Source organism: Rhineura floridana, chromosome 12 (genome assembly GCF_030035675.1).
Source record: "Rhineura floridana isolate rRhiFlo1 chromosome 12, rRhiFlo1.hap2, whole genome shotgun sequence".
NCBI classification, from domain to species: Eukaryota; Metazoa; Chordata; class Lepidosauria; order Squamata; family Rhineuridae; genus Rhineura; species Rhineura floridana.
Window position 1 is genome coordinate 1,859,167 of NC_084491.1, and position 19,013 is coordinate 1,878,179.

The 19,013-nt window shown below is 55.1% G+C and overlaps 3 protein-coding genes across 6 annotated transcripts in view; 1 reads left to right on the forward strand and 2 right to left on the reverse strand.

Moving 5' to 3' along the window:
* The window catches only part of NDUFA10 (NADH:ubiquinone oxidoreductase subunit A10), a 33,042-nt gene extending 30,877 nt beyond the window's left edge, over nucleotides 1-2,165 (reverse strand). The window contains exon 1 of the mRNA XM_061593218.1: nucleotides 1,735-2,165. Within this exon, the coding sequence (XP_061449202.1) occupies nucleotides 1,735-1,803 (69 nt within the window). The 5' untranslated portion in view covers nucleotides 1,804-2,165. The remainder of the gene's footprint in view (nucleotides 1-1,734) is intronic.
* Nucleotides 1,997-15,995, forward strand: FHIP2B (FHF complex subunit HOOK interacting protein 2B). 4 transcript variants are annotated; one of them, XM_061593216.1, is made up of 17 exons: nucleotides 1,997-2,206; nucleotides 2,573-2,651; nucleotides 3,517-3,689; nucleotides 5,099-5,203; nucleotides 5,550-5,672; nucleotides 7,645-7,863; nucleotides 8,001-8,197; nucleotides 8,857-8,965; nucleotides 9,136-9,212; nucleotides 9,365-9,566; nucleotides 10,509-10,681; nucleotides 10,750-10,890; nucleotides 12,723-12,813; nucleotides 13,040-13,183; nucleotides 13,509-13,649; nucleotides 13,832-13,938; nucleotides 14,766-15,995. In XM_061593216.1, the coding sequence occupies exons 3-17, from the start codon at nucleotides 3,567-3,569 to the stop codon at nucleotides 14,869-14,871; spliced, it is 2,058 nt and encodes a 685-aa protein (XP_061449200.1). In that variant the 5' UTR covers nucleotides 1,997-2,206; nucleotides 2,573-2,651; nucleotides 3,517-3,566; the 3' UTR covers nucleotides 14,872-15,995. The 4 variants fall into 4 exon arrangements, with proteins under 4 accessions (XP_061449200.1, XP_061449197.1, XP_061449198.1 ...); XM_061593213.1 differs by having other exon boundaries at nucleotides 2,114-2,322; XM_061593214.1 differs by having other exon boundaries at nucleotides 2,114-2,322; nucleotides 10,753-10,890.
* On the reverse strand, nucleotides 15,555-18,652 carry NUDT18 (nudix hydrolase 18). The gene is made up of 3 exons (XM_061593234.1): nucleotides 18,237-18,652; nucleotides 17,592-17,805; nucleotides 15,555-17,152 (listed from the first exon to the last, which is right to left on the reverse strand). Exons 1-3 carry the CDS (start codon nucleotides 18,393-18,395, stop codon nucleotides 16,548-16,550), a joined length of 978 nt encoding a protein of 325 aa, XP_061449218.1. The 5' UTR covers nucleotides 18,396-18,652; the 3' UTR covers nucleotides 15,555-16,547.
* Between the last annotated feature and the right edge of the window lie 361 nt (nucleotides 18,653-19,013).

Genomic DNA, 19,013 nt, shown 5'->3' on the forward strand with positions numbered 1-19,013 from the left:
TATTGCATGTGCGACTTGTGAATCTGGTGGGTCCAGGTTGCTGGGAAGTTGCTGTTCCAGGCTGTCTAGCATCAAAATGTATTGTAGCCCAGAACAGTTACTGGAACGTGGTGTCTGTGGAAGGGTTTTTGCTTTTTACATTTTTAATCCCATATAGTTATGTGTGAGTGATGGATTTCGTAGGCCTGGCTTGCTGGAAAGTTGCCATTCCAGGCCATTTTCCATAAAAACATATTATAGCCCACAACGGGTATCAGAACATGGCCTCCATGGAAGTCTTCTGGCTTATTTGCATGCATGCCATCTAGTCATGCGCAACTAGTGGATTTGGTAGGCCTGTCTTGCTGTGAAGTTGCATTTCTGGGCCATTTTCAGTAACAAAGTAATATAGCCTGGAATGGGCATTGGAACACAGTTTGCATTGAAGGTGGGGGGGGGGTTGCTTTTAATATCAATCCCATCTAGTTATGTGTGAGTGGTGAATTTAGTAGACCTGGCTTGCTCGAAAGTTGCCATTCCGGATGGAATTTCTGCTGTTAAAGGGTTAATAAAATATATTATCGGAATGGTTTTGGTTCTTACATTTTGTTCTCAAGTGTCTCTAATGCTTCCCAGTGTTTTTTGCATTAATTTCTTTTATAAATGGCCTGTTCAGCCTTTTGCACCGTCCTGCATTTTTTATATTACTTTTTGAAAAAGAGGTGCCAGCACTGAAGTATTCATCGAGTTCCAGCCTTTATCACAGAAGGCTGCATTTCGCCTCTGTCTGATCTGGTATGTGAGGATCAGTGTACTAAAGACACTTCATGCTCAGACACTACTTTTTTTAGATAAGATGATTGACTAAACTGATAATATTGAAATCTTTATTTTTAATCTGCATTACAAATTGTAGCAGCGTGCTCATTTCACATTACCTAATTGTTAGTACAGACAACCTCTCAGTCCCGATGTTGCTCTTAATTGATGCTTTGCTGGCTTTTTGTTTTATACTGGATTTTTATGCTAATGCATTGACTTGTCTTATGTTTGTTCCTAGTTTGTGTTTTTATCATGTTTTTACATTGATTATTCGTATTGTTGTTATCATGCTTGTAAGCTGCCCTGAGCTCTGTTTTTAACAGTGGAAGGGCAGGATATAAATCCTCTTAATAAATAAATAAATAAATATTCCATAATGTTGGAAAATAGAATCTAGGCATGTAAGGCCAAAAATGTGAGGGTTTTCCCCTCTTAAGATTCCGCACATCCTCCCCCAGTTTCTGGTGGTAGCTACTAGGAGCAAAAGTAAAATACAGTAGGGCCCCACTCATACGGCGGGTTACGTTCAGGACCCCCGCTGTAAAGTGGAACCCATTGAATAGAATGGCGTGTGATGCCCGAAAACCGCCGTAAAAGCGGAACACGTGCCGTATGAGTGGGGCTTTAGTCTAATTGCATCTAACTGAGACCGCTGTATTAGCGAAGCGCTGTAGCTGCACAAGCAAACATTGGCATGCTTAACCTGCATGATTAGCAAATAGGCCCTCCGGGTCTGGAGAACTGCAGCGTAGCAGCTGCCCTCGGCCCCTCGCCGCCCGCTCCCCGCGCAACCCGCCGCCGATTAAGCCGCCTCCGTGCTCACAACGAGCGGCTGATGCTACACGACCCAGCGCCATTTCTGACCGAGGTGAGCGGCTCGCCCTCTCCTCCTCGCCCCGAGGAAGGACAGCCAAGCCAACCCTTCCCGCTCACCTTTACCGTCCTCAGGGCGCTGAACCCGGCGCGGCCGCGGCCCGCCCGCAGCACCGGCACCAAGGACATGTCGGCGCCTTAAAGACACACCAGGACAGCTCAGCCGCCGCCTCTCCCCTGCGCCGCCCACTACCGAAGGCCCCTGGAGCGGCCCCTTCCTGGCGGCCTCCGTCGCGATCAGATGACGTCACCTGAAGGGTTCAACGGGCCGCCCACTCCAGGAAGTGCGGCGCCACGCCTCCTCCCGTCAGATTGAAGCCTGGTCCTGGGCGGGGCTCAGTTGGAGGCAGCCGTGGGCCGTTCTCCCTCTTCCAGCCGCGTCCGGCGGGCCGCCTCCGGGCTCTCCCTGACCGTTGGAGCCCGCGGGGCTTCCTCCCGTGCAAGCGCACCCAGAGCCCAAAGCACCGCCGCCCTCCCAGCTGGCCTGGCCCGGTGGCCACTCCCTGCGCGCCCGGCCCGCCTCGCCCTCGAGGCACGGAAGGGAAGGGCCGGCCCTCCTCCCAGTCCGCCCGCCTTGTCTCCTCCTGCGGGGCGGCCATGGCGCTGCTCGGCCGCCTGGGTGCTCTCCTGCAGCGGGCGGTGGAGACGGTCCGAGGGGGAGCCGGGTGGTCGGGGTGGCTTGGTGGATCCCTCCCTCCTTCCCTCCCTCTCTCCTAGAGGGCCGGGCCAGGCCATTGGGGGCCGGGGAAGGGCCTCGCGCCTTGGGAGCCCTCCCCCCATTCGCCCCGGGGTCTTTCCATCGGGCGGCGGGGCGGGTTTAGGGTGGGCTGCGGAGGGGGTCGGGCGGGGCGGGTGAGCGACATGGGCCTGCGCCCCTCACCACGCCTCTGTCCTGCAGGAGGAGCCGCGCCTGGACCTCCCGGCCGCCTTCACGGACCACTGGAAGGGCATCACCCACTACTACCTGGAGGCCACCGGTAGGAGCCCTTTTCCTGTGGCTGGGGTCATCAGCCGGGCCTCGCGCTGCGGGTGTGGCAGGCCTTGCTTTCCTTCTTTTTTAGGGTTTTTAACGATGCAACGCTTATGAGACAATTCTTTTGTGGAGACAAGCGAGGTTTTTAGAACAGATTTCATTATCCAAACAACCCAGGTGACATGAGACCAACAGGGGGATGGCGTGGCCCAGCAGAGCAGTGGCTCATCCCTTCCTGTCAAGGCACTGTGGTGCTCTGGCACCATGCCAGTCAGGCTATGTACAGAGGCCAGGTGCTTTCCTGCCACTTTTCTGCCCACAGAAGGGCCTTGGGGATGCTCAGATCAAAACGATAAAACCAATCTTTTAAAAGACCCTCATGAGATCATTAACAACCAGTGACTGCTTTCCAGCCCATGAGGTTTCCAAGGGGCTTTGAACGGAAGGCCCACCAGGAGTATATGATGATAGCCTGGAAAAGTGTCCCAGGGCGTATATGATGGTGGGCAGATTCTAGTTTCCCAAAGGGCACTCTTAGAAACCAAACAGAATCGGCAAAAGGCAAGGTCTGGCCATAAATCAGCCTGCCTGCAGGTGTTAATGAGCTACAACTCCTGACTGGGAATTGCAGCTCAAAATGTCTGGAGTGTACCAGCTTGGGCAAGGCTGCCACTGCTCTAGAAGCACCACAGATCATGTTGCCCTATGCAAAACGTTCCATACAGCTGCAAGCTGTTCCACACAGCAACATTCTGTAGGTGCTGGGCATGATGCTTTCAACTGTCCTTGGGTGAAAGTGAATGGAACCTCTGTGTTTGATGGAAACAGGTAATCTGTGTGCTTGTCACAATTCTTTTTCTCTTCTCAAGATGAAAACAAACCAGCAAAAGAGACGGACATCCCCTGGCGCTTGAAACAGATGCTAGACATCCTGGTGTATGAGGAGAAGCAGCAGCAGCCATCAGGCGAGACTGGACCCTGCTTGGAGTACTTGCTTCAACACAAAATCTTGGAGACCCTCAGTACTCTGGGAAAAGCGGAGGTACCACAGTCTCCCGTCTTTCTGAGCCAGTCTGAATGCGCCACTGCCACGCGCTGCTCCTCCCCCACCCCACCAAGGAGTGGCTTTGTTAAAGTGCAATCATTGTTGAAACAGTCACATTGCACCAGAATAGGCTCAGGCATAGCCCTGGTTTTAAATAATTTGTTGTCTAATGATGTCAGCGTCACTTAGCAATAATATGCACTTCTGTAGTTTCAAAGAACTTCACATACACAATCTCAGTAATCATAACAACAACCCTGTATGGATAAGCATAATGATGCCTATATTATTGAGGGAGCCCCCCAACTGAACTGGGCATTGAAGAAGGGCTTTCTTAATTCATAGCTCAGTCATTCACTCTTATGCCAGCTCTCTTGCAAGACATTTTCATTTATTGTATATTCCTTTTTTTCTTTTCCATAATACCCCAATTCTCCTCTTTACCTGATCAGTTGTACTATATTTAGATGGCCATCAACTTGGGATATGGTGGTCTCGCTTCCAAAAGTGTACCACTGTCAGTCAGTTGCAGTAAAAGCTACTGAGAATCCTGTGGCACTGTAAAGCCTAATGGATTATTGTGGCATTTGTAATAACCCACATTTCTCTTTGCCAGGCCTCGTTTCTACAACGCGGCCCATAAGTACATGGGGGCAAATTTCAGTAGGGCAGCCTTCCCCAGCCTTGTTCCTTTCAAATGTTTTGGACAACAGCTCCCATCAACCTCATGCACCATGTTGGCTGGTGCTGGTGCGAATTGTAGTCCAAAAGATAGGGAGGGCACCAGGTTGGGGAAGGCTGCACTAGGAAGCCTGCTTTGAAGCATATCTACTTGAAGCAAGACCCGTTGAAGTCAACTGAACAGGCTCCTTAGTAAACATGATTAGGTTTGTCAGTGATTAAATGGTAATTCTGCTTTGAGATGTTTATGGCATGTGATTTTAACCTGTGGGACATTTTGATGTCCCATCGCTTGCAAATGCTCTGCATGAAGTTGATGTTCAGCAGCCCTTACTTCCTAAGTTATCTTATTTCCTTGTCTTTCCATTTGTTACAATTGCATGACCCAAAATCCTGGACATGGAACAAGAAACAATGGTGCCACCATCGCAGAACTTTTCTGCAGAAGAAATTTGACACACCCACTCTTTTTTTGCTCAGTTGATGAAACTTTTGTTTTCTTTATTCCAGTAGGTATTTGGAGGAAGGAGCCAGGTTCAGTTTGAATTATCAGAGAATGTTTTATTGGCTGTTTCACTCTTTTTGCAATTTGAGGGTGTTTATCTCTGAATTTTTGATGTTGTGTTTTATTTTGCTGTTCTTGTGAGCCAGCCTGATGGCAGGAAGGATAAGAGCTTTTGAAAGGCTCTTTCTAGAGCTTCTCGTGTCTCTCTTCTGACCCCCAGTACCCCCCAGGAATGAGGTCTCATGTGCTCTTGTTCTTCAGTCGCTTGCTGGGACAAATGCAGTGCCCTTTGCTGCATTATCTGAACGTGTACAGGCCTGTCCAGGTAAGTTCCATTTTGGTGAGCCAGCTGGGGTTTGGCTAGGCAATTCCTGACACTCCCCCTGTTCCCCCTCCTCAAATCCGGTACAGGTACCAATCAGCATGATACTCTGTGCTAACCAAAATAATAATAATACATTCTGTGCTAAGGCAACTCAAATTGTGCTAAAAGAGCTGGCTTTTGCAACTGGTGTCCATTTTGAAAATAAAGCAGACTTGCTTGTTTTCTCTTGGTTTGGATAGTTTCTCCTGGTTCTGGCGTTGAACCTCTGCTCAAATCTCCTTTGGATGGCCCTAAAGTATATGGAGCCACCGGTAACCTCACCCACCCCTCTACTGTCCTTCCACAGAAACTGCTTCACCATGGGAGCGATGCGCTTGGCTCTGAGCCTGAGAAGGAAATGGTGCAGTTTGTTGCTGTCCTCTGTACCAAGATCAGACAGGAGCCTGCCCTGCTTCCCTATGTCCTTGAGGTGAGAGGCTCTTGGAGCTGTCTGTTTCCAGGTGCCTACCTGGCTTTTCACGGGTCAGGACAGATTGCATTGTGATCTGCTTCCACAAGGACTGCGTGTGCATGAGTGGCAGAAAGACATGCTTGATTTTTTTCTTCTTTGCAGCAAAATGTATACATTGCTTACTCGATGGAAATTCTCTTAAGTGGTTAACAATCTAAAATATTGATTAAAAATATGGATAAGAGCAAGCTGACATACAGTTTTATCAAAATATAAATAAGATTGGCATTTTAAAAATAATTCTATGTAATACAATTACATGCCTGGGTAGGTCTTCCAAATTTTTTTAACAGACACGAAAACGATACTGCAAAGGGTGGAGATCCAGGGAGGTCCATGTGCTGCCACACTAAGATCAATTTCTTGCAAGTGCAGAACAACTGTTATGTGACACTTGTAAAAGTCCCAATTGCACAGATTGATGCAGCCTAGTGGGCTTGTATGGGGTAAGATGATCCTTCAAGTAAACTGGCCCCAGAATTTTTGTGCCAGGTTCCATGCATCGGGAGTGGGGAATCTCTGGCCCACACTCAGCCCTCCAGGGTCCCCATTTTTCTCCCAAACCACGCTCGCCTGCCCTGCAATGCCAGGTATGGAGCCGGTACTGATGTGGCTTCAGTGGGATAACTGGGAACTTCAAGTTGGCTGCCATTGTTCCCTTGCTTGGAACATCAGGCCAGCTGCTGGACCCAGCCAAAGGGGGCCCATCTAGCCCAGTAAGCTCTTCTCAGTGGCCAGTGAGATGCCCATGGGAAGCCCACAAGCAGGATCTCTCCCCCACTTCAAAAGCATACTACCCCTGACTGTGGAGGCAGAGCATAACCATTGTGGCTAGTAGCCACTGATAGCCTTTTTCTCCTTGAATGTGTCTCATCCTCTTTTAAGGCTGTCCAAGGTGGTGGCCACCATGGCCTCCTGCGGGAGCAAAGTCCTGATGGGCGGTGGGGGCGTGCCTTGCGGCAGAAGGGGCAAGTGGCGTCCACTGAAACTGCTGCGAAAACAGAGTTCTCCTTTGTGCGGCCGATGTCTGCAAAATGCAGGTTCTCCCCCCCCCCCAGCATCAGCTGATGGGCAGGAGGAAGACAGAATCACCTTGCCAAACCTACGGCTGTTTGGCGCTTGAGAACGTTGTGCAGGGGATTTTTGACAGGTAGGCAGGACGACCCACCTGTTGACAATGTGGTATCATAATGATGCAGTGTGATTGACAGATAGGCTGTCCCGCCTACCTGTCAAAATTGGCATGTGGGGCCCCACCCCCAACAGGGTGATGAAAATTAGACTGCTGGTTCTGATGTTAGTCCCTTGAGTGGGACTAAATTGGGCAAAGAGTGCAACCTTAATGTGGCAGGTGCCGCGACGTCTCCCCCTGTTCCCATGGTACAGACGTATGTCTCGGAAGGGGCTCCGCTCACCCTCACTGCCTGCTTCAGGACTGGGAGGGTCCAGGAGGGATTGCTAAGGCCGTTGTCCCCAGTAGCCCAGGGGAGTCTCCAGGCGGCCTCTTTTCTAGCCTGATGCCCACTCCAGCAGGGGATGCTGTCAGGGCCGAGGCTGCATCCGGGTCCCCCGCACACCCATTCGCTCCTGGCAGGGAAGGGAAACTGCTCTCACAGCAGGTCCCTCACGGCTGGCTGGCTGGCGGCACAGCTCTTGGCAGACGTTTCCTTTTGTTATTTTGACGGATTCAGTTGAAACTTCCTTGCCAGTGACCAGTGCTAGGACTCAAGTCGTTTAGCAGTTGTTTGAAGGGTATCAGTGGGTGTCACATTCTGCAGTTGTGCTCACCTGCTAAAATCAGGTTAATTCCAAGGGGGTTGGCTGCGGAGGAGCCCATTTGACCCATCACTTTGCTTGATTTCCCAGCAAAAATCCAGCATACGTCAGGGATAAAATGGCCTGATTCCCTCCTCTTTCCCTTGCTTTCAAGGGCAAGAGTGTGGCAAGTGGGCAGACAGTGGATCAGGCCTTCCAGTCTCTGGAAGCCGCAGCTGAGCCTGTCCTGGACCCTCTCCGGTCCCTGCCCACTCCTGTGGAGCAGGACAGAGGGCTGTGTCCAGATGAAGCTTCTCGTGGGGAGCCACTCACAGAACCAGCCGCATCTGCATCGAACCTGGTGACCGCTCTGATCAGATTATGCAAGAGTAAGGTATGGGGCTGCAGCATCAGGGCCCGTGGGGTGTGCTGCCTCTTTTTAGGGGAGGCAGGGCGGGACTTCCTCTCCTGGATCCCTTTCACATTGATGTAAGGAGAGGCTGCAGGAGGGTCGTTTTCTCCCCCTTGCAGAAGAGGAAGGTTGCCCTAAAAGCTCAGGAGAATCTACTGCTGCTCACTGGCATTGATGACCCAACAGCTGCCCGGGCTCTGGCTCGAGACGGCGTGCTGTGCCTCCTGGTGGCTGACCATCTCTGCACACTCTACGACACTGTCCCAGCTACTGTCAACCCTGCTGATGTTGCCACGCTTCCGCCTGTTTGCTGGAGGTAAGAAGACCGGAGAGCTTTGCATTACAGTGGGATAGGTCATGATCAGAACCACACGTGGCCTGGCAAGGAGGAGGCCTGGACCCTGGTCCACAGGCATGAAGGTGGCCCGATTGGTTCTGCCTGGATTCATCCTTCATTTAGGCTCTCAGAGGTTCATGGGGACCAAGCAGCCCTCGTTGGAGATGGTGAGGAGTTGGATGCCGAATACTCCCTCCCCTGCAGAGTTCTCCAGATTCATACACATGCCCGTGTTCCAAAAAAAAGCTTCCAAAAGCAATGCTGCCAGTTAATTACTTCTTGATAGTGCTTTTACTGAACGTGATGGCAACACTTTGAACAATGGTGATAGTACGCGCTCGTGGCACGGGGAAAACTTGCCACCATTAAGGCTCAAGGTTGTATTTATTTGGTGCCAGATTCCATATCAAGAGTTGGACAGGGAGAGATTAAGCCGGAGTCATCCCAGAGGGGGCCAGGCCCTGGAAACACGAGGCTGGGGATGGTCTCTTTCTTCCTTTCCTTCCTTCCTCCCAGAGTTGCCTTGTGCGGCCACTGCGTCCTGACAACGGGGGATGGTGCTCCAGGTCCCAATGCCCTCTTTCCAGCATGATATTTCGCAGTTGGGGTGACCTCCCACCTTGCCTGTCTCCTTGCAGGCTTCAGGGCAGCTCTCTCGAGGAGAATGCCTTTCCAGGACAACCCAGCCTGGAGGCTTTCTTTGGCTGGCTCGATCTCTGTGACTGTCTTGTGAAAGAGGCCCACCCGGTAAGGAACCTGCCATCCCGCATGTGTTTAAGCCTGTCAGTTGCCTGCCCCTTTGCCCCTCAGCTGGAGGGCTTTCCCCCCTCGGCCTGCTAGCTGACCCCCAGTTTCTGGTGGCATGTTGAGAAGGAAGCAGTGGGATGAGGAGTCACTGTGGCTTTTCGTCCCGCTAGGTTGTTGCAGGCGCCATCAGTGAGACGGTGGCTCAGAGGTTCCTCCTGGGGAAGCTGCAGCCTCAGCTCCTGCAGATGTGAGTCGGCTTCATGGGGAGAGGGAAGCCGGGAGGAGCAGCAGGTCTGCTCGGGCGAGCCGTTTGACTCGGTGCCTTTGTCTTGGCTGGGAAGGCGCAGGGGCCTTCCTAAGACACAGCAGCCCAAAGCAGCTCCTCTTGTTCCCTGGCAGATCAGAACGTGGCATCCTCTTCTCGACGGCTGTCCTGACTGGCTTGGCAGGACAGATACACGCTCCTGCCCTCCTCCGGAAATTGGTTGGGTTTGTGTTGGGGACCAAGGGGGAGTCTGCAGTGCCGGAGGACCCAGAGCAGCAGCAGCAGCACCTTCTCTACCGCCACCTGGTAGAGCACTGCAACCACTTGTCTGACGAGGTGAGCCAGGATCCTGCTGGGGACGTTTCCCCCAGGCATGGGCTGCCGTGGTCTTAGCACCTCCAGGAGAGCAGGGGGAAACTCTGCACCAGCGGTCCGTGGCGCTGGGCTTGGATCAAACTGCCCGAGGGCTTCAGGGGCAGCTGCTGCCGGGTTGCCGACTGTTCCGGGCTTCATCTGAGCTCCTTTCATGAGGCGCGGCTCTGCAGCTCTGAATGCCGGGTATTGGCCCTACCTTGTGGAGAGCAACACAAAGCCTCAGAGCACATGCAAAGTGTTCTTCCTGCCAGACTCCCAGAGCAGGGGGAGGGCGGTGATTTTGGGTAGGCTGCAGCTCTGCTTCCCACTGCTTAGGAACTAAACATGAATGGTTGCTGGCGGAAGACCACAGCCGGCCCTTCCCAGCCCCAAAACCTTCCTTGCAAAATGGAAGCTCTCCCAGTGTACAGCTCAGAGACATTCCCATGAGGCCTGGAGAGCCCCAGGCGAGGATCTGTTTCAGCTGTGCAAGAGGGACCTAACCTGGCCAGCAACAAAGAGTCAAGGTCACCTCGGGATAGCAATGAAACTCAGCTCTGGAACTGAATCTTCCACCCACCCCAGCATCCCAAGCAAGGTGCAGAATGGCAGCCTGCAACCAAAGCAAAGTGCAGCTTGGTGGCACGACAGTGATGCTGCACTTGGGGCCCTCGTCCCTCAAGAGCCGCTCCATGTGCCCCATGCTGGCCAAGAGCGCGCAGTGCAGGTTGCCTGGAGTTCTGTGGGTCTCCGAGGAACAGCTCTGGGCAGCTTGCTGTGAGAGTTCTTTCCCTCCACCAGCCGCTTTCCAGTGCCTTACCGCCTTTCTCCATGCTGCAGGTGGTGGTTGCACTCAGCTTCTGGTGCTGAGCAGGGTCCACTTAGAGGCTCTTCTGACCCTTAACCCGTCCCTCCGTTTTCCAGATCAGCATTGCCACCTTGAGGTTGTTTGAGAAGCTGCTTTGCCTTCCCGATCAACGCGTCGTACAGAACCTGGTTTTGTGCCACCTGGAGGAGCGCAGCTACATCCTGAGAAGCCCATTTGGGCAGGAGGAGCCTGTTGCCCGTGAGGAAGAGCAGCCCTGCGAGGATGGCCTGTAAGTGGCTGGGATGAGGAAGGGAGCCTCGTGAAGGCCGGCTGCTTGATGCTTGTTCCTTGCCCCAGCAGAGAACTAGAAGAGGATCCGTACTTCGGAGATGGATTCCCAGGCACCAGCTTCCAGGTCTCCACAAAGCCTGTCACTCCCGCCCGAAAGCTGCATGGGCAGCCAGAGGGAAACGTGGGCGCGAAGCAGATCGTCAGTAGGTAGGAAGGGGCAGCGCCTCACTGGCCACAATCGGTGCACAGCTTAAGTGTACCACCCTGGGCTCCTACTGGGAGGAAGGGTGGGATATGAATATAAGGAAGGAAGAATAGAATAAATAAGTGCCCCTTCCGAGCTCAGTGCCTTTGGAATCCGTCAGGCAGCCTGTTTTGGCCAGCCGCTCGCATCAGCGCCAGCCAGCGTGGCTGATGCTGATGCGAACTGTAGTGCAAAACGTCTGGGGAGCACCCGGTTGGCGAAGGCTGTTATGAAGGGAGGTGTCGCCCGGCAGTTTTGCATCGGTTTTGTAGTGGCTGGTGGGAACTTGCATTATACAAACAACTGCTGTGGGCATCCCCCTTGATTTTAAATCCAGCCCTGATGATCTCTATTATATTTATAGTCTGTCCTTATCTGTTGGCTCAACAGGAATAGTGCCAATCACATGAGATCAAATTTTTCACAATTAGTATTGGAAAATTTGAGAAGCTAAGATGAGGAGAAAGCAAAAATAGAATTCCAGATGCTAAACCAGCCTTCTTGGTTCTGGTCCTCTCCTGTCTTGGGTTTGTAGTGAATATTCAGCATTGACTGATGGACCGGCTGCATATTCTGCACAAATTTATGTGAATTCACACTTGTGTATAAGGCTGGGGGGGGAACCTTTCTCACCTGGTGGGCCAAATCTGTCTCCCCCACCCCGGCAGGCCACCTTGTAACAGGTGGTCGGGGACATCTACCTGTCAATCATCTGACAACAGACAGCTGTCAAGTGATTGACAGGTAGACTTTCCCACCCACCTGTCAGAGTTGGTCCTCGGGGTGCGGGGAGACACTGCCCAAGCCAAATTAAACTCCCTACCTATCAGCTGATGCATGGGGGGTTTCAGTCTTGCTTTCTGCAGCTGCACCTCTACCCCACACCTGTTGTCACATCTTTCTCTTGTCTGTCCCCCAATCTTCTTCCCTTGCTGCTGCCAGACAAGAAAGAAGGATACCAGCGCTTGCACACCCTGCTGGCTTCCTTCTCTCCCTTCCTGCCGCTGAAAGGGAGGGAAGTCTTTTGAAAGCCTCCTCCTTCTCCCATTAAGTTCCTGACATTGGGGACGTGAAGGGGGAGGGGCAGAGACATGCAACAGCTTTTCCAAGTTTCCTCAGGGTGTTAATGGAGGAAGCGAGGAGGCTTTCACAAAGGCTTTCAGACAGCCCTTGATCTCCGGTCTGAGCAAACGGGAGCACAGGAGCAGTCTTAAAGCCTTTGCAAAAATGCCTTTGAAGTAGCTGGTGGGCGCCCACATGAGCTACTTCAAACAGCGCAGCGCTTTAATCTCTGCCCAGCAGGTGTGGAGATTAAATCTGGTTCCCTGCTGGGAACAGGATCACATAGGCAACACAGGATTAAACTCTCTTCTCCCGTGGGCACATAGGCATGGTTCAGGGGAGATTGCCTCAGGAGCCAAATGATTGGCCCAGAGACCGGAGGTTCCCCATTCCTGGTGTAGACAGTACTGAGCTGGATGGACCAATGGTCTGACCCAGTATTAACTCTGTGAGGAAGATTAGGCAGGAGCATAGTGACTGGCCAAGGTCACCTTGTGAGTTTTTTGCTGAGTGTGGATTTGGCTCCCTGGTCTTAATCAGGCGCTGTAACCATTACACCACACTGGTTCTGCCAAGCAGCTGGCCCACTGGCCAGGCAGCTGCACTCAGCATTTTGCGTGGGTGATCACAGAGGGCCACAAGAGCTGGCCTGTGCCTCACTCTCACTCCAGGATTGTGGGCCCTGGTCCTTCTCTCGGTCGTGTCGCCTCCATCCTGCATCCTTCTCTCCCAGCTTCCTCTGCCTGGTTCCTAGTGAAGCGAAGACCTCAGTCTACCTGGAGGAGGCAGGATATGACACCTATGTCCATGATGCTAGTGCTCTGGTGAGTGGCTGCCTACCTGCCTGCCTGCCTGCCCTGCTCTCTCTCTGCCCCTGCCCCCAAATCCCATACCTGTGTGTTGCCTGGGGTTGACTCCTGCCCCCTTGACACACAGGATGGATCTTGGTTCTCCTTGAGAGGGAGGCCTCAGCTGGGGCTGGTGAGAGCCTCCTCTTAGCCCTGTCCCTCCAGGGGCCTGCCCATCATCCAGCCTCCTTTCTTCCGTCAGTTTAAGGAATGTTGTGCCAAGGCCTCCCACTGGGACTGGCCACAGGCTTCCCGGCCCTTGGAGAGCTGCATGGGCAGTACCTGCTTTCATGAAGGCCCTTTCCTGAAAGTCCTCTTTGACCGTCTGATGCACATCCTTGACCAGGTAGAGCGAAATAACCGCCTCCAAGGCCTGGAGTGTCGTGGTTCCTTTGTGTGGCTTGGAGGTGGGTGGGAGAGAAAGGCTTCCAAGGCGGCTTCCTTTGCTAGGGTGAAGGGCAGAGGAAGCGTTGGAGAAAAGCAAACACGGGAGCTCTTGGAACCCCCTCCACGTCGCCGGTGGGGCCCAGTGCCCAATGTATCCAAAGGGTTTGGGCTGTGGAATGGGCAGAGACCGGGGGGGGGGGTTGGCTTTTTCCTGCTCCTTCCCTCCCAGGTGTGCAGGTTGTGCACGGAACCCCAAGTCCTGCCCTCTCCTTCCTCTGTTGCAGCCCTATGCGGTCAACCTGCAGGTGACGTCCGTGCTGTCCCGCCTGGCCCTGATCCCTCACCCACACCTCCACGAGTACCTTCTGGATCCCTACTTGCCCCTGGGCCCCGGCTGCAGGACCCTCTTCTCCGTGCTGATCAGGGTAATGCCTAGCCTTGGTTGGGGGCAGGCAGGCGTTGGGGATGCTGCCTAGGGACAGTGCCTCCTGTGAGTCCAGAGGCAGGCTGTAGGGGGCTCCTGCATCCCAGCCAAGAGGAGCCCTGCCCACCTCCCCCGATTCAGAGGCCTGACTCAAGAGCCACCCCACCCGCCCTCTTCTCCTAGGTGATTGGAGACCTGATGCAGAGAGCCCATCGGATACCAAACTTCGCCACCAATTTGCTGCTGGTCCGGAGATGGTTAATGGGACTGGTCCCCAAAGGACAGCAAGAGTGAGTGTTGGTGGGACGTGAAATGGGTTGTCACTGCAGCTGCCAACCTGCAGTCCAGGCGCGTTCCAAACCCCAGGGGGAAGGGCAGTGAGAGATGGCCTGTTCAGTCTCCTTTTGGCCTTCTAGGTAGAGAGCTCTTGGTGGCAGGTACCACGGTGGCTGTGCCACCAGGGTAGGCCCTGTTGCAGAGCCGGTGTCCACCAGAGCCTGAAGCAAGACCGGTTTGCTAAGGAACCTCCCTTGGCATGACTCGGCACCCCGAAGCGCATGTTTTCCGGCAAATCCTTGAGCTACCCTGGTCTCAGTCTTGCAGCTCTTGTGGGTCAGGCAGACATGAAATCATACAAGTACATAAAAGAGAAACAGGTGCATTTTCCCTCCAGGCTTTTTTTTTTTTTACTTCCTCTTGAGTTTGATGACATGGGGTGAAGTGAGGACACTTCCCTTTTCCTATTCATCTATTCCTTCAGCAGCCTGATAGACACAGTCTTGCTCCTGCTTCTCCAGGACGATCAGGCAAAGCTGTGCAGACCATGCGTTATCTGGAGAGAACTGGAGCCACGTGGTGGGAAAGAGACTGAGCTATAAAGGAGGAAGTCTCTGGCAGAGGCTGGATTTAAAGCACACCCTCTTTGGGCTGGCCCTGGGCAAGCGCCTGTTCTCTTGGACACAACACTGACCTTTCTTGCTAAAGGGGCCAGGGGCGCAAACAACTGCGATAACGGATATGAAGGTCTTTTCTGCACACAGAGGCAGAAGTGGGAGAGGGGCAATAGGCAAAGAGGTGAAGGTCACTTTCCCCAGCCTTGTATGCTGCTTACTTGCAGGATCAGCCATCAGACACTCCTGGAGGGGGTGGTTGTACTTGAGGAATTCTGCAAGGAGCTGGCTGCCATCGTCTTTGTCAAGAGCATGCCGGAGGTCCCCGCCTGACCCTCCATCTGCGCCACACAGGCAGCGGCGCACAAAGACCAGAAGACCAAGGAGCTCGCAGATCCACAACGGGCCAGGTCCCTTGCATTCCCAGCCTCTCAAGGGATGCCTGGACAGCTAGTGTCTAGCAAGAGCACTCGTGGCAACCACTGAGCCCTTCGCGCCTGGACAGCAGCAGCAGCAGCAGCGACCGATTGTCACCATGGGAGGAGGGCAGAAGCAGTCCTCATGCACCAGGCCGCCTCTCTTGGAGCCCCACCCCAACTCCTAGGGCAAAAGTCCTGGAAAGTGGTTGGGCTCTGCTGCCCCCTAAGGCAATGTGGACAGAGCCACTTCTCTTTCAACCCCTCCCTCCCAGAAAGCACTTGCGTGGACCAAAGTCTGTGTGAGCTTCCATCGTCGTTCAGAGTAGACTTGGCTCCCTCCTTCCGAGCCACAGCCTTGCCTGCCACCATGGGCTGTTCTGCAGGGAGTCTGATTGTCAGATGCTCAGTGGCTCCTCCTGGACCCCCCCCTCCTCCTGTCAATGTGCCGGGTTTGGCGGGGGGGGGAGGTGTTTTGGTAGCTGGATTATTTCATTTAATGGTGTTTGGCAATGGGAAGGGGGGGTCTTTTTACTAGACGTGACTGGGCTTATGGTTGGCTATCTCTACGCTCTGTGGAGAAAATGGCCAGACCAAGAAGGGAACGAGCCATAAGCCCACCAGCCACACTCGCTCTTGACTGTGGCTGAAGCTCTCTTCGGCTCCTCTTGCCTAGTGGATCCGCCAAGGTGCAGCATATTCCCAAAGAACCTTTTCTGTCTGTTTTGACTTTATGCTCCCACAAAGAGTCTGCCTTCCTCCTCTCAGCTGCATACTAACCCCTTAAATGCCACCTTTTGACCAAGGAGCCACCCTCAGAGAAGCCAGCTGCGCCTGCCTGCCTCCCCACACGCACCACCCCCAGGCACAGCATCCTCTTTGTGGGATTTTTGTCCAAAGGTGCTTTAAATGCAATGCAGGGGAAGAGAGGAAGTGGCCCTCGGCAAGTCTGGACAACTTTTGGTATCTACACGTTTGATTCTTTGCTTTTAAGGGGACTTGTTTCTTACTTGGGCCTGAAATAAATAACAAACTAGTGAACATGCTGGACTTGCTTGGGCTACTGTTCAGGGCCTGGGAAGAAGCAGAGTTCCCTTTTGTGAAGGCCTTATCCGGGGGGACAAGAAGCTGGACTAATCAGACGTGCAGAAATGAGCAGTAGAACGGTGGAAAATGGCCCTTTTTTATTAGCAACTGGCAAGCCTGGCTGGATTCTGTAAGGCTGTAACTGCAGCGCGCAGGGTCAGGAGAGGCCGGGAAGGGCCTCTGGGTGGGGCTCAAGGTGTTGCAGGCTTTCCTCTTGACAGAGCTGAACTGTGCCTGTGAGCACCATCAAGCTCGGCAAGTGAGTCATTTCAAGCAAAAGCACAAATGCTAGGTGCCCTCAGTGGCCCTCTAGGCTACCACCACTGGCTCTGGCTTCCCTCCAGCATCAGAGTCCTTGGCCTGGTTGCGTTTTGGCACAGCTGAAGGTTCCCCTCCTGATTCCTGCAGCGTCTCTTTGAAGTACCCTTGCTGTCCAAGGTTCCCAAACCACACAGCAGGCAAGCAGCGTCACCCGTATCTCAACAGGCTGGTGGAGCGAAAAGGGGCCTAGCTGCGCATGGGGATGAAAGCTGATGCGTTGAGCCGCTGGAGGATCTGGCTCCTCAGGGCTCCGTCCTCAACCTTCCACCAGAGGAAGGCTTTGCTCTGTAACTCGGGGGGTGTTCCTGTGGGCCCCTGCCCGGTGCCTCTGATGGTTGCCATTATGTTGAAGCAGATCCCATCGCTCACCCCAGGCTCCTTGCCCAGGTGCTGCACCCCAAGCAGGCCCTGGATGTGGGCAGCTGTGCCGGGGTGCGGCAGGCATTCCTGCAGCAGCGGCCGCACAGCCCCCAGCAGTCTGTTGCCCAGCCCTGAGGGAGCCATGCTGCTCACAGCCAGGGGGAGGTGCGGAGCCCCTGCTGTTCCCAGAAGCACCCACAAGGCATCGCTGCTGCCAACATACGCAAGCAGCAGTCGCTGGCAGATCAAAGCACAAGGCAGCTCCGCGGGTAGCGTAGCGGGGTGGGCCGGGCTGGCTTGATACTGCAGAGCCAGGTCCATTAAGGGGATGATGTCCCAGGCCCGCAGCGGGAGGTGGGGCGTCTCCCTGTTCCACCACTGGGCCTGCAGGGATTCCGCATCGGCGTCCTGCAGGGTCTTCAGGGTGCCACCTGGAAGAAAGGAAGGAGATCACCTGATGTCAGAGTTGGGTGGACGGGCACATGAGGAGGCAGGCAGGATTTGCGCCAAATGAGGCAGAGAAATGGGCTTGGAATCCAGCTGCGCTGGAGCCTTCAGCGGGAAGCAAAAGAGCAGCTGCGCCTGCTGGAAAAAGGGCTCCTGTATTGCAGCAGTGTTGTTGGGGGGTACCTGAGCCCCAGCACTGATGTGCTTGGTCCCTGGTTGCCCACCCGCCCCCACTTTTCCATAAAGCGTTGCTTCCAGGGCTGGTGGGCACACCCCCAGTGAGAGTGCAGCCACGTGCTGTCTTCGTTTGCCAAGAAGCCCAAGGGTGCAGCTGTATGAAGACCTTGCCGCTTGCCCCACTGGCAGCCGCCCCCACAACCCTCGCAGCCCGTAACTGGGCTGGGCAGTTCCCTGCCGCAGCACCTGTGGGTCGTGCGAGGAAGACGAAGCGGATCCAGGCAGGGCCTCTCTCCTCCACCGCCAGCAGGGTGAGGGGCTGGCACTGCAGGCCCGTCTCCTCCGCCACCTCCCGCTGCACGGCCTCCACGATGGTCTCCTTGGGCTCCATGCGCCCCGCGGGCAGGTACCATCTCCCGCGGCATTCGCTCTTGGCTTCCTGCATCATGAGCACTTCTCTCTGCGGGAGAGGGCAGAATGACCACCGCAGCTCAGCCCATCAGCCTGCCCCAACCTGGCGCCCTCCAGGGCTCTGGACTACAACTCCCGTCAGCCTCCCCAGGGCCTGGTGCGCAGGGACCGACGGGAGTTGTAGTCCAGAGCAGCGCCTTGAAGCGTCCACCGAAAGGAAGGGAGAAAGGTGCCCGCTCTAACTGCGGAGAGCCGCTTGGAGGGCCTCGGTCAAAACCGGGGGGGGGCTACGACCCGCCTCCCCTGGAGCCAGCCTCTCCCTGCCGAGAGGCCCGCAGGAGCAGCGCTGCTCTGGCGCGGGCGGGCGGCCGGGCCCAAGCATCCGCGCTCCTCCCCTGCCCACCGCAGGAGCGCAAGCCGCGCATAGCGGCGAGCCCCGACCCCGCCGGGGAGAGAAGCACCGCCGCGGCCCCCTCCCACCTCCTCGTTAAGCAGCACGGCCAACACGACGTAGCAGGTGTTCCTCCGCAGGCGCGCCGGCTCGGGGGGCTCCTCCAGACTGCAACTCGGCGGCGGGGCCACCACTGGCCAGCCCCCACCGCTCAGCACCGCGCCCACCTCCGCCGCCGCCGCCGCCATCCTCGCAGCGGGGCGCCTTTTGGACGGGGAGGGGACACGGCCCTTGGCACGCCTTCAGAGACTCGCTCGCGTCTGCGGCCTGCTTCTGGCCCCGGGCCGTGGGAAGCCGCGCAGCCGGCCCCAGGACTACGCGGACGGCGAGTAGCTCTGCACATGCCCAGGAACTCTGCAGTCTAGGGCCGCGCCCACTCCGGCAGTTGGGGAGCGCGCCCGACGACCCCCGACCACGGTCTAGAGGCGTGGCTTATGAGGGGCAGGGACCTCCTCGGGTGGCCTCTCCATTGGCCAGCTCCCTACGCCACTCGCTTCCTATTGGTCGCCAGTGACGTCAACGAAGACGTCACGTGAGACAGCCGCTTTGAAACCCCGACAGCTGATCGCCAGGCTTGCAAGGCTCCCCGCGATGCTCCTGCAGCCGGGTTTAAGCTCTCCGCCCGCCCGCGGGCCCTGGGCGGGCCCTGGGCGGGCCCCTGGCATGTATGCCTCTGCGTGAAATGGCCCTTTTATGGGGCCCGGGCTCCGGCATTTGCCCCATTTCTCCCAAGGATAATGCCAGCGCCCGGCAGTCGCCGCTCGGCCGAGGAAGACGTGGAGCGATGCCCTTGTCCCAGCAGGACC